Source organism: Moschus berezovskii, chromosome 16, assembly GCF_049115385.1.
Source record: "Moschus berezovskii isolate FMDL1 chromosome 16, NW_MosBer_1.0, whole genome shotgun sequence".
Lineage (NCBI taxonomy): Eukaryota > Metazoa > Chordata > Mammalia > Artiodactyla > Moschidae > Moschus > Moschus berezovskii.
The window spans coordinates 52,579,040-52,593,059 of NC_142475.1; the positions used below are offsets into that span (position 1 = coordinate 52,579,040).

Consider the following 14,020-nt stretch of genomic DNA (forward strand, 5'->3'; position numbering starts at 1 on the left):
TTGAGTCCCAAATCAACTGAAAACAAAGGGTTAGTGGGTAAAAACACACAGAAAGAAGTAAAAAAATTACTATAATCGGGCAACCTGGCAATAGCGAACAGTAATCCTGGTAAGAAATAGGAAAACTAGATAAAGCAGAATTCAAAAATACTATAGGCCACATTATGTAAGTCTTGTACAAACAGATCCTGATGTCATCTATATAAATTACAGCCTTTGTAATAATGATCTGAATACAGGGAATTCTTTTAAAGATAGGAATTATTCTCCACAGGAGATAGATAAACAGCCAGCCAACAAGCACAAGAAAAATCATTCAACATTATTAACCATCAAGGACATGCAAATCAGAACTAGATACTTCATACCCACTAAAATGGCTAAAGTCAAAGAGACAAACTACGGTAAGTGTTAGTGAAGATGCAGACAAAGTGGGATCCTCACACAGTGCTGGTGAGAATATAAAATGGCACAGCTGCTATGGACAACACTTTGGCAGTTCAACATTAAAACAGAGTTACCATTCAACCCAACAATTCACTTCAAGGCATATACCCAAAAATCAAAACTCTGTGTCCACACAAATACCTGTACACCAGTGTTCATATCATTCAAAATAATCCAAAAGGGTAAATAATTCAAATGTTCATCAACTAATGAGTGGATAAACAAAATATTCATATAAGAAAATCTTACTTGGCAAATGAAGTGCTGATAGACACTATAGATAAACCTTCAAAACATTATACCAAGTAAAAGAAGACAGACACAAAAGGCCATTGTATGATTCTGCTTGTATACGATGTCCAGAAGAAGCAAACAGAAAGTAGATTTAGAAATCTAAACAGAGATAGAAAGTAGATTTGCAGTTCCCAAGGGGCTAGGGATGGAGAGATACTGGGCATTGGGTTTCTTTTTAGGGTGAAGAAAATGTCTTGAAATTAGATAGCAGCAACACTTGAACAATACCACTAAATATTCTAAAACCACTGAATTACACTTAAAAATCATGAATTTTATGGTATGTAAACTATATTTCAATGGTTATTTTAAAATAATAAAAAGACAGGAATTCAATATATTTTAGGAAGATTCTAATTTAAAAATACCAAGTCACTCATCTTTAAATCAAGATTAAAACAGCATTTAATACATTCCTTTAATACCAAGCACAATGTTTCACAAACCTGAGTAATATACAAAGCCTTATAAAGATTTTGAGGATTTCCTATATTAAATGTTTTTGATTATGTACAAGCCAAACTAGATATAAATTCATTTAAGTTTTATACAAATAAAACTATGAAAACAACCATCAACAAAAATATTAACAGAATACACTGGAGGTTTCCTGACACAAATTCTATCTGCTGTGTGAATGTAATTCAGATTGCTATGGGTTTTTCTTGAGTTTAGCATGTTACCTATCATGCTTGTTGTGTATCTGGATGACTTTATTCATCCACTTCTCTTACCTAAAGGGCTCTAAACCTTCATCTGAACAGCCTGTTATGACATCACATCACATAGCTTTCTCTTGGAAGCAGATGTATCGTTTATGTATAAAGGTCAGACTGGGTTATCATCTCATGACCCTGAGATAACTAAAGCAGTACTGCTGCTGCTGCTAAGTCACTTCAGTCATGTCCGACTCTCTGTGACCCCAGAGACGGAAGCCCACCAGGCTCCCCCGTCCCTGGGATTCTCCAGGCAAGAACACTGGAGTGGGTTGCCATTTCCTTCTCCAATGCATGAAAGTGAAAAGTGAAAGTGAAGTCGCTCAGTCGTGTCCGACCCTTAGCGACTCCAAGGACTGCAGCCTACCAGGCTCCTCCATCCATGGGATTTTCTAGGCAATAGTACTGGAGTGGCTTGCCATTGCCTTCTCCGAAAGCAGTACTACTTGGTGCCAGTTGTAAACATAAATGTAGAGCCTGAAATTTTATGGCTGTTCTCTATAAGGCAGCAAGTTAGATGATTTAGAACATTTATTTTTTTCTTCAGATCATGAAAGAAATCTTTAAATTCTCATTGAGAATTTATAGACCCTCTCCTCCCAACTTTACTCTAAGTTTTAGAAATAGTGGGGTAACTTAAATTGTGTTTCAATAATTCTAAAAATTAAAACCCCTCCATTTTAATATCCCCGAAATTAGGATGTATATTATAACTGATGGTATGTCATAGTTTTAATTTTCAGTGTTTTTTCCTTTCTTACTGTCTCATAAAATAATGTTGCATGTTTCAATTGTTGCTACCTTGGATTCCACGAAATACAGCAGTAGGTATTCCATGAATGTGCTCAGTCATGTCCAAGTCTTTGTGACCCCATGGATTGTAGGCCACGAGGCTCTTCTGTCCATGGAATTTTCCAGGCAAGAATAGTGGAGTGGGTAACCATTTCTTTCTTCAATTACATGAACAGTAGATGAAATAAGATGCAGATTTAAATATATATAATAGACCAAGTAAATAATTGAAAAAATAACAGTAACAAAGAAACAAACTTAAAGGGGCACAACCTCACTTATCCGGAGAATCTGTTACACAATATAAGAATAAAAAAATTCTACTTGAGAGTAAATGGGCTTACATTCTTTATGAGAAGAATTAATGTAAAAATAATTACTTCATCAAAACAAATTTTATTCTAATTGGCACCCCCTATTTGTATTAAGCCCACCAAAATGGGGAGAAAAGTGAAGTTTCTGAGCTAATTAGATTTAAATTTTCCCTGGGCCAAGTAAACCCAAGCTCCATGAAGTAGATACTTCCTAATTCACTGAAACTAATTCCTTGAGTGTATTAAAATGGGATTCATGCTATCTACCTCAGGGTTCCTGAGAAATGAAATTTAAATATGTATAACGCCACCTAGTCCCACTGAACAAATCAAAAACCAAAAACAAAGAAAAAACATGCTCTGCCTCCTTTGTGAAGACAGTTTTAGAAGCATACCAACAGAGATATTCATAAATGACCTTGAATTGATGAAAAACTTAATAGCAAGCAATCAGAAATACAAATACTATCTTGAATAAAAGCTTTTTATACATGCTTCCCAGGTGGTGCTCGTGGTAAAGGACCTGCCTGCCAATGAGGAGTTGTAAGAGACCAGGTGTAATCCCTGGGTTGGGAAGATCCCTTGGAGGAGGGCATGGCAATCCACTCCAGTATTCTTGTCTGGAGAATCCCATGGACAGAGGAGCCTGGTGGGCTATAGTCCAAAGGATCGTAAAGAGTTGGATGTGACTTGAAGCAACTTAGCATGCAAAGAATAGGCTCTGAAGCAGAAGCGGATATCATAAGCAACTTACAGACATAAAGTCTCTTTACATTACTCAAGTACCCAGAAGTGATTCTGTATCAACCAATCTTGTCAGCTGCACTCACACACATAATAGATAACTGCTTTTGAATAAGAAAATAACAAACTTAGTACATATTAAATTTTTAATTCAATAATATTCATTTAGTACAATTTCATTTCCAATAAATTTCACTTTATAACTTGAACTCTTGATCAGTTAAGAACACACTTAAAAATTAAATGCAAATCCTAAATCAATACTTTAAAACTATTTTGAATTAACATTCAAGCATCTTGTATTACCTTGTAAAATGTCTGCCATTAGCATGTTTCTCCGTTATCACCATATTCTTATCAAAACTAGAATCTGAAGAATTCTGTGCATTTTTTCTCAAGGACCTTAAAGTACGTGTCTGGTGGTAGGTTTCAACTTCCTTAACTGAAGACCCATCCTTCAAGAAAAAATTTAAAAAGCCATTTAAGTTTTTCTTCAAATATCCCAGGTAAATTCCTAAGACTTCTCTCTGATTAAAAAGTTTGTAACAACTGCTTTTGGTATAGTATTATTTTTGCATCTCTGCAAGAAACTAAAATAGTTAATATCTAGAATAATCATTTTATGATAAACAAGTATGAGTAATGTCTATAAGGTGGCTAATATAAGATTTATTAATGGTTTATAGTTCTATTTCATAACAAGTAGTCTAGAGTGAAATTTTCTACCACTGATAAAAAGTCATTAATAGTTCATAACAGTAAGTACTCCTCTTTTTTAAGGCTACAGAAATTAGAAAGAGACACACACAAACCATGGAACCACTGGGCAGCAACTTTAAAATAACTAGACAATCAGAACTGCAATTTTGGCTTCAATGACAAAAAGGAGTTATTACTATCTCACACAGTTTCAGTCAGATAATGTAAAAATGAATTTAAAGACTGTTTAAATATGTTGGTTGTTCAGTTATTAAGTCGTGTCCGACTCTTCAAGACAGCATGGACCCTCCAGGCTCCTCTGTCCATGAGGTTCTCCAGGCAAGAATACTGGAGTAGGCTGCCACTTCCTTCTCCATTAAATACGTTAATTTTTTGTAAAAAACCATAGAGCTCCACGTAACTTTGTTTTTGCTCAATAGAGACTCTCTAAGTTAGAGGGTTGGCTTTATATGCTACAGAAGTTCTGTCATAAAGTGTTCAGATTTCATACACGCCTCTTAGAAATTACATAAAGGATCTTTTTACATTAGAAGAGAAGCAAATGTACCTAACAACTCTAATCCTAAACTTTACTACTCTAAAAATTTATAATTTTAGAAAAACAGGCATTTATTTTTTAAAATGAAATATCATTCCCCCCACGTTTCTTAGGCTGTCTTTACCTGGTCATTTCATTATGTTTTATTAGGATATTTTGTCATTTAATTTTGTTTCAGGAAGAATATTTGATTGGCTCACAAGTAAGAATATTTATATCATAAGGACCTGTGTAAGAAACTGACATGCTTTTAAAGGCATGAGAGGACAAGTTAAAAAAAATTAGGTTCTTCATAAGATATTAAGTGATATATGTGAGTTACACACTTTCATCAGTGTGCCCGTATTTCAAGATGTTTGAAAAAAGAAACCTATACATTTAGATAAGTGCACTATTTTTAAAATGAATACCTACATCTTATATGGATGTGGTGTAACATAAGACTCCAAAAAAAATTATTTAAGGGTATCTATTTTCAGTTTTTCAACTTCCATATGTACTTTTTCTTAAAACGGATCTAAGAAGACATCCAACACAAGGCATCCTCTTAAATTTACCTTTCTCCCATTTTACAAAAGAAAGTCATGTCTCTCACTCATTCTGAATTTTACTATTATGGACTGCTTCAAGGCATTAAAAATCTTCGAAGAGCCAAACAAAGAAAAACACTAATGCAGGTGTTAAGAAAATGAATTACTATGCTAGGCAATAAATCCTTTCCTTTGTTAAATGGTTCTCAATTCTTCACTTTTAATAAAATTGAAAGGAGACCTAATCAAGCTAAAAGACCATTAAAAATGTTTGGCAAGTGATTTTCTGCACATAAGCCAGAAAAACTGAGTGGCACTGCAAACAAAACTCCTTTTATTACTATCTATTTATTTATATGAACAATGTTTCTTAGCACTTACCTTTAAAAAACAATGAAACAAGATGCCAAAACACTGTCCTCAACAATAAATAAGATCTATCCACAGATACATAAACTAACTGGGTGGGTAGGGAGACTTCAACCACATGAAATCCTAGTAAAATATTACTTCCTATGTTTAATCATTTTAATAAAAATATTTTTTGTTGTTTTGATCAGTTGAATATTAATAATTACGATAATTCAATACACAAAAATTTTATTTCTTGGAGCTCTGTCATGGAAAAGTGGAAAAAATCCAAATTTTGTTTTACAAGTATGAAAGGATAATTAACCAATGACTTTCAAACATGAAAATATATCAAGATAAAATGCTGTTAGTTAAGTGGATTGGAAATAAAAATTAAAAGAGAAAAGAAGGTAAAATTTCTGGCTGCTAAAAGAGCTTGCTCATGTGTTAACTTTTATTGTTGCAAGACAGGTATCAAATAACTACGATTTTTAGATTCCAGGGTTTACTTATGAAAATGTGATGCAATAGTTTTATTTTTTAATGTCAACTTTAAAAAAATGACAGAAATGATCCCCTTTGTAACTATTTAAACTGATGTGGGGGGTGGGGAGGACCTTAGATGGCAGCTTAAAAATGTAAGAGATTACAAAGCTAAAAAAATTTAAAAACTCAGAAGAAAATATAGGGAAAACTTTCATGATATTGGATTTCGCAATGATTTCTTACGACACCAAAAGCACAGAAAACAAAAGAAAAAGATAAGTTGGACTTCATCAAAATTAAAAAAACTTTTGTACAAAGGACATTATCAATAAAAATGGAAACCCCTGGAACTGGAGAACATATCTGCAAATCATGTATTTGACAATGACAAAGGACTGATACGCACAATATATAAAGAAATTCTATACTGTCACAACAACAAAAAGTTAAAAACAGGCAAAGGACTTGAATGGACATTTCTTCAAGAATATACACAAATAGCCCATACACACATGAAAAGATGCTTAACTAGTCATAATGAAATGGAAATCAAACCCAATGGGCGATCACACTAATTAGGAAGGCTATCACCAGAAAACAAAAGAGACAGAGAGAGAAAGTGTTGGCAAGAAAGTGAAGAAACTGGAACCCCTGTGTATGCCGTGGAAACTCATATGGCAATTCTTCAAAAAAAATTAAACACAGAATTACCACAGCATCCAGCAATGCTGCTTTTGGGCATAATACTCAAAAAACGTGAAAGCAGGGGCCTGAAGAGATATCTGAACGCTCCTGTCCATAGCAGCATATTCACAATAGCCAAAGGGTGAAAGCAGTGTTCATCAACAAATGAATGGATTAAAACAATATATAGTACACACAATGAAATATTTATTATACAGTCAAAAATAAAGGAAATTTTAACACACTGAAATAACATGAATGGATATATACTATGCTAAGTGAAATAAGTCAGTCACTAAAGAACAAATACTGTAGGTTTCCTCTTATGAGGCTCCTTGCCAGGGGCTCAGAAAAGGGAAAATGGAGAGTTAGAGTGTGTGTGTGTGATTTTCTGGCCACTTGGGCGGGATCTCAGTTCTCTGACCAGGAATTCAACCTGGGCCACTGCAGTGAAAGCGCTGAGTTCAAACCACTAGACCACCAGGGAATTCCAGGGAGGGTTAATATTTAATAAGTACAGAGTTTGTTTTGAAAGATGAAAAATTCTGGAGATAGAGAGTGGTGATGGGTTATTGAATAATGTTAATGTACTTAATGTTACAAAACTATATACTTAAAATGGCTAAAATGATAAATGTTATTTTTATTTTATTACAATTAAAAAAAGTAAACATCACCATATTCCTGGGAATAAAAAAAAAAAAGGTTTGTTTCTACAGAAAAAAAGGAGGGGAGTGCTAAATACTGGGAAAAAAAGATTCCCTGAGAAACTCAGAAGACTTAACCTTTAAGTGGTCCCAAAGTAAGTACTAAGCATTGAGAAAGGCTCTCCTTAACAGCATGGAGAAAAAAACAAAACAAGTGTTTTGAGAATCACCTGTACCCAGGCATACACTGGTGAATTTAAAAATATAACTTACAAAAATGTTCTTTATAAGAGCAATATAAAAATAAAAGCAATAAAACTATCACCCTCAATTTCAGTTATCTACAGATAGAAAGGGGTTAACCTTTGGGTACACAAACCATTCTTTTCCTATGCATACACATTCACACAATTTTAAAACTGAGCTAATATTATTTATGCTTTCTAACTTTTTTCCAGTGATACAATCATTTTCCCAAGTTGTGAAGTATTATTCTAAAAATCTTTTTAGATAAATGAATAGTAATCCAGTCATTACATGAATCTATTTAACAAACTGCTTAATAGTTACTTTACAGGGGAAACCTGGCACTCAGCAAGTGCTATAATACCTGGTAGCTACTAGTATTATAATCTTTTAACTGGTCTTAGAAACTCCCAGATTTGTTGTCTATAATCCATCTTAAACACTATCTTATCAGATCCCTGATCTAAAAGTTGCAACTTCTAAGCCTAAAATCAAGAGCCAGCCCAAAACAAACTGATAAAAACAGACTATTATTGTCACAAAACAAGTATACTCTCTAAACTGCAGGGTAGCCAACTCCAGGAAGTAATATTCACCACTATGTGTCAAAATCTATCCATGCTTCGAGATACTTCACTGAGCTGTGCATTTTTCATTATGTTGTGATATATTTCAAGTTTTAAAAAATCTCCCATGGGTTGTATATATCAGTGTCAAGTTTGGGTTATTTTTCCAGACTTCTAAATAAACATACAATGAAAAAAAAAACAACAACCCAGTACCTTCTACATACTACAGTGTGCTCATCTTACCTAATAACATACAGAATAACATGTACACAAAAACAACCAAACCCTACGACCACCCTTAAATGTCTCTTCAGCATGAGAAACAACCCTAACTTTAATGAATGAAGAGACTCAGCTCTGTGAAAGCCCAGAAGGACAATGGCTAGCCTGACTCCAAAAGAAACGGGCATCCAAACTTATAAAGTTTAAGAAAATAAAATCAAAGAAACAGATTTAAAACAACAACAAAATATTTTCCAGGAACCCATACAGGTCAGGGGGAAAAAAATCCTTAAGCCCAGTTGAGTGAGATCATATTCAAAACATAAAAGCAAAATGTGGTTAACAGGTAACTTTATCTTTAGAAGTCAACCTCCAAGATCAGATGAAGAAAAATACAAGTTAACGAATATGAATAAATCCTATCATCTTCAAAAAGAAATCTCCAAGAAATGCTCTGTCAATAAAAGCATGAATGAGCCTAAGATATACTCAAGTGCAATGGGAGTGGATCAACGAAGTTTCTGAAATGCATGACTGATGTAAAAAGCAAGCTATAATAAAATCAAATCCACTGAGTGTAAAGTCCTGTAATTAGAAAATATTCCAATCACAACAGTATGTTTCATTTTTTGTATTGGCAAACTTACTCAGCATGAATATATTACCCCCACAAGACCCAATCCCATGCTCACTAAATAACCCACTGGTTACAATCTATCCTACGGAGGAATACTATGTCTCAAAAAGGTATAATAATCCCTACTGGAAATCCTAGCCTGGAAAAATATTTTTTCTACCCTAGTACAACTAGTTGAGTGCTAACTGCTGGACCACCACATACCACTGATACAGCAACACAATAAACAACAAAATATTTACTGTGCACCTAATATGCTCTAGGCGCTAGGAGTATATACTGCTGAACAAAGTCCAAAATCCAAATCCCTATGGAGCTCCATTCCGATTTGGGGAGAGAGAAGAGTATTTTAAAAGTAGGAAATTATACAATATTTAGAAGATGGTAAGTGCTAGGGAACATAAAACAGAGCAGAGCAGCCTGACAGTGAGCAGTTTGCAATTTTCAGTAGGGTTGTTAGGACAAGGTAGTTAGCAAACAGTTCAAACAGGCTACTTCATCCAGGTTCTCCTACGTGGGACTCGCAGTGCTACTTCTTCATATAAAGGTGAACTGAGCAAGTTATTTAAAGTCTGCGCCGCAGTCCTCTTACCTGTTAAACAAGGATGGCTATCTTATAAAGTTATGAGGAGTGAGTCAATATTTGTAAGATTCTTGGAACATGTTAAGTACTATAAGTTCGGAATTGTTGTTGTTGCTTTTAATTTTAAAAAATGTAAAAGGTAAAGGAACATCTGATGCAGATATCCAGGGAAAAAGTATTCCCAACCCAAGGTAGAGCGAGTGGAAAGGCTCTAGGATTCAATGAGTGGCTGGAATAGACTGGGTTTTTCGAAAGGAAGAATGGAAGAGGATGTCACGATAAAGGGAAGGGGGCAAGGATGGACAGGGCTGCTTCTCAACTTTTATTCTATATAGACAGGGATTTTTGAGCAGAGTGATCAACTGTTACGACTTCTAAAAAAGATCCCTCTGTAAGCTATACTGAGAACTCAGACTTTCAAAGGAGGAGGGCATTATATGTAAGGGTGGCAAATAGGGAGGCTAGTCAAGAATCTATGTTAATAACCCATGGTAATTCACTGGTGAGGACTCCGTGCCAGGGCCTAGTTTCAATCCCTGGTTCTAAGATGCCACAAGCCACCCAATGTGACCACAAAAAAATATATATATATATATATATTTTAATAATCCAGGCAAGAGATAACAGCTTGAATCAGCAAGGCAACACTGGAGCAGCTGAGAAGTAGTCAGATTCTAAATACATTCTGAAAGTGAAGCCAACAGAATTTGCTAATATGAACTGAGAGCAGAGGAAAGGATGACTCTAAGGTTTTCAGCCTCAGAAACTTCAAAGAAAAAAAAAAGTGCCCATTAAAGTTGACTGAAGTCTTAACAGCTGACAATAACTGAGTCCTATATATATCAGCCAAGTGTCCAGGTAATCACCTTACACGCATGATCACATTTAATTCTCATTATCCATGTGGTGGGTTTCACCCCACCACAAAAGTACAGAAACCTGCTGATATTGGTAAGTTGATGTTCAGAACATTTTTTAAAAATTAATTTCTTAATTGCTGAAATATACTTGATTCACAGCGCTGTGTTAATTACTTCTGCACAGCAAAGTGACTCAGTTTTACATAAACATACACATTCTTTTTTATATGCTTTTCATTATGGTTTATCACAGGTAGAACTAACAGTTGTTTTAAGTGCCTATATTACTTAACCATTACTCAATACATCATTACGGTCACAGGAACTGGCACTGTCCTGAAGATAATAAACACTCGATAATATTTACTGAAATTAATTAGTTCTTCCGAACAAAGGTTAATAAGTCAAGTGACCGAGTTCACTGAAGAAGTGTCCAGCCTCCCTAGATCTCTAACAACTTCAGCCTGTGACTGGGAAACAGATCCTGAAAGTCAGGAAATTATTTTTCAATTCAGAATCTCAATGTCAGAGACTGAATGGGCTCTTTCATCCCCCTCGGTTAAGAAGTAACTCTGATGAGGCCTCTACAAGAGATTCTGACAATTTCATATCGCGATCTCTCCCATACCTACGGTTTTCACTCTCTCCCACCACACACACCTCCCCTCAGCTTCAGTCTGACTTACCAATTCTAACCCTATCTCCCCTCCTGTTTTTCCCACCCCCATGACTACCCTTCGCTTCAACAGAACTAGACTACTTTCTGCTGCTTTAACTTTGCTATTTACTGTTGCTTCCTCAATTACTGTAACATTCTGTGAACGCGGTCTCCTCCATCTGTGTCTCTTTCAGCAGCTGGGGGTGGCGGAGGGAAGGTGGAGGGACTCTCTCCCTCGGCCTTAATTAAATCTACCAATCAAACATCCCATCTGCACATCAGACCTAGGAGAACTTCTTTCAAGAAGACTATACTGCTCCACCTCCATGGAAACCTACAGACCTTGTTTATAGCTGTTAACATGAAAATAAGGGAAAAGGAACGGGTTGTGGAAGTGGAAAATACAAGTTCCAACTTTCGATCTACCACTTCCCGAGTCCGTTTCTTTCATCGGTAATTTACGTAACTATCCATTCTCATGGTGCTGTTATGAGGCTTAAGTGAGGAAGACGTAAATGAAACGTCGCTCTCCATCCCTCCACGTTATGCAACCTGCGTTATTCACGGCGATCGGATTACAGAACTTCTCTGGATCATAAACTGCAGGTCAGGGAACCTGAGTCACAATCTTCCTATCCACTCGCGGCTCCTCAGACACTCGTTAAGCACACAAGTAAGCGCTCGGTAAACCCGCGTGGCTCGCGATCGCTGTGAAAAAACGGCGGCAGCCTGGGCCATCGGTCCCGGAGGTGTGCAAGGTGGAGGGCGGAAGGTGGAGGGCGGGGCAAGCCGCTAACCAAGGTGGGGCCCCGAACTGCACTCCTGCTGCGGAGACCTCCGGTTTCCTTTAACACACCCTCCCAACAGTCAGCTCTTCTCTCCACCCGACCCACACACCCCTTCGGGCTCCGATCCTGAGAAGCCTTCCATTTTACACGTCCTCGACAAATACTTCTCCCAACCTACACCCCCTCTCCCCTGCCCCACCCCCGGCCAACTGTCACTCGGATCCCACCTCCCACCCCGATCTCCCAAGGCCCTGCCGGGCAGCGGGCAGCGGGCAGCCCCCCAGGCCCGGCCCCAGGGGCCCGCCCCAGGCCGGTACTCACGCCCGCGGCGGCGGTGACGGCGGACTGCTCAGCGGCGCCGGCCGAGCGGAGCCGCCTCCGGCCGATCTGCTCCAAACTGAGGAATTCGCTGGACAGGTCCAGAGAGCCCGTAGCCGAGGCGGCGGGGCGGCTCTGCAGCTCCAGGCTGCTGCGAAGGACCACCATCTTCTCTCCCTTCTCGCCCCGCCGTCCGCTGCGGCAGACGCACCAGAGTTCGGGGCACAGCCGCTCTGGCGCTTCCGCGCTCCGAATTCTGGCGCCACTCGCGCCGCGCCGCCGGCCGCAGAGCGCGCGCCCGGAATCCCTCCGCCGCCAGCCCCTCCCACGCCGCCACCCCTACCGCGGCGGGCTCGAAACTTTTCTCTTCGTAACGCGGAGGGCTTTGGGCCGAATTTGAGCAGAACCCACACCGACGGTATCAGGGACCCGAGGCGACAGTGACAGGAGACTGCTCACTCCTTCTTCTTAGATAATTCCGGTTCGCTGAGCTAGGCGGAGGGACACTGCGGGCAGCGCGGCGAACTCCTGTTTGGAATTTTGGCGCGTGGACGCCGGCGGGGGCGGAAAGGGAGGCTCCCGGCCTTTCTGATTGGCTGGCGGGCCTGGTGGCCCCGCCCCGCCCCTCTCCTCCGCTTCCCGCCACGCGGGATTCAAAAGGAAAATGCGGAGTCCTTGACTGGGGCGGGAGAATGCACTTGACTTTTGACAGGTTTTGACTTTGCTTCTTAAGGACTCTTACTGATAACCCAAACGAGTTTAACAGAGAGTTAGAAGCGAGCGGGTAGAGTTAAAGTTAAACGCAGGTTCTGTAACCCAGCGCCACCCGTTCCCGCGATCTTGAGAAAAAGATTCGCCCCGCCTGCTCTTAAATCTCCTAATCTATAAATTAACTCTAATTTTTAACACCTAAGGTTCTAAGATATTATTATGCCTTACATATAAATGTTTACTACTATTCCAGAAGAAAATAACTTATCTGAAAATAAAGCAGTGACACCACTACTTTGATAACAGCAGCATGCTGAATGATCAGAATGTGAGCGGAGTCCTAGCGAAACAGAAACAAAAGCTATTTATTGATTTGGATGTCTGCGTTTCCTTAACTCGACATGTATTTGATATTTATTGAGCACCATTACGTGCCAGGCAGTATTCTAAGCACTCGGAATGCAGCTGTGAACAAAAAGCAAAAATGCCCTCGTGGAACTTAAATTCTGGTGAAAGAAGGAAGACTAAATACATGATAATGTTTGTTACAAGGTAGTAAGTGTTACAGAGAAATGTGCAGTAGGGAAGGTGAAGGGAAGCGTGAGATTTTAAATAGCGATTAGAGAGAGTTTCATGAAGTTTAAGAAGAGATCTAAAGGAGGTTATGTATATCTGGGAGAAGAGAGATGCAAGCTGAAGGGAGTGGGGGACAGCGGGCCAGTGAGATCAAAGAGGAAAATGCTGCTAGAAGCAGATCCTTCAAGGCCTCAAAGGATTTTTGCTTTTTATTACAAGTGAGATGAAAAGACATCACAGGGTTTCAACAGGGGAGTGACCTATTTGGACTTTATGGAAAGAATCCCATTCGCTGCTGCCTTGAGAATACAATATTGGGGACAAATTTATGTTTAAAAAAGTTGTTAATATGAAACTCAGTTTTAACTGGGTGTCCTGTATTTTTTGCTAAGGCTGGCAATTATAGTTAGGAGGGCACCAGGATTATTCAGGCAACAGATGAAGTGACACAGACCAGAATGAGAGCCGTGGAGGTAATGAGACATGGTCAAATACTAGGCATGTTTGGAAGAAACAGCCAACTGAATTTGCTCATTAATTGGATTTAGGAATGAGGGAAAGAGAGGAGTCGAAGATTACCCCAGTATTT

The 14,020-nt window shown here is 38.4% G+C and overlaps 1 protein-coding gene across 3 annotated transcripts in view; it reads right to left on the reverse strand.

The window, feature by feature from the left end:
- ATAD2 (ATPase family AAA domain containing 2) overlaps positions 1-12,559 on the reverse strand; it is a 64,733-nt gene extending 52,174 nt beyond the window's left edge. The window contains exons 1-2 of one of the 3 annotated variants that reach the window (XM_055432065.2): positions 12,148-12,550; positions 3,614-3,762 (exon numbers count right to left, since the gene is read on the reverse strand). In XM_055432065.2, coding sequence (XP_055288040.2) covers positions 3,614-3,762; positions 12,148-12,312 — 314 coding nt within the window. In that variant the 5' untranslated portion in view covers positions 12,313-12,550. Of the gene's footprint in view, positions 1-3,613; positions 3,763-12,147 lie in introns of all 3 variants that reach the window. The other 2 variants (XM_055432064.2, XM_088844814.1) reach the window with 2 other exon arrangements.
- Between the last annotated feature and the right edge of the window lie 1,461 nt (positions 12,560-14,020).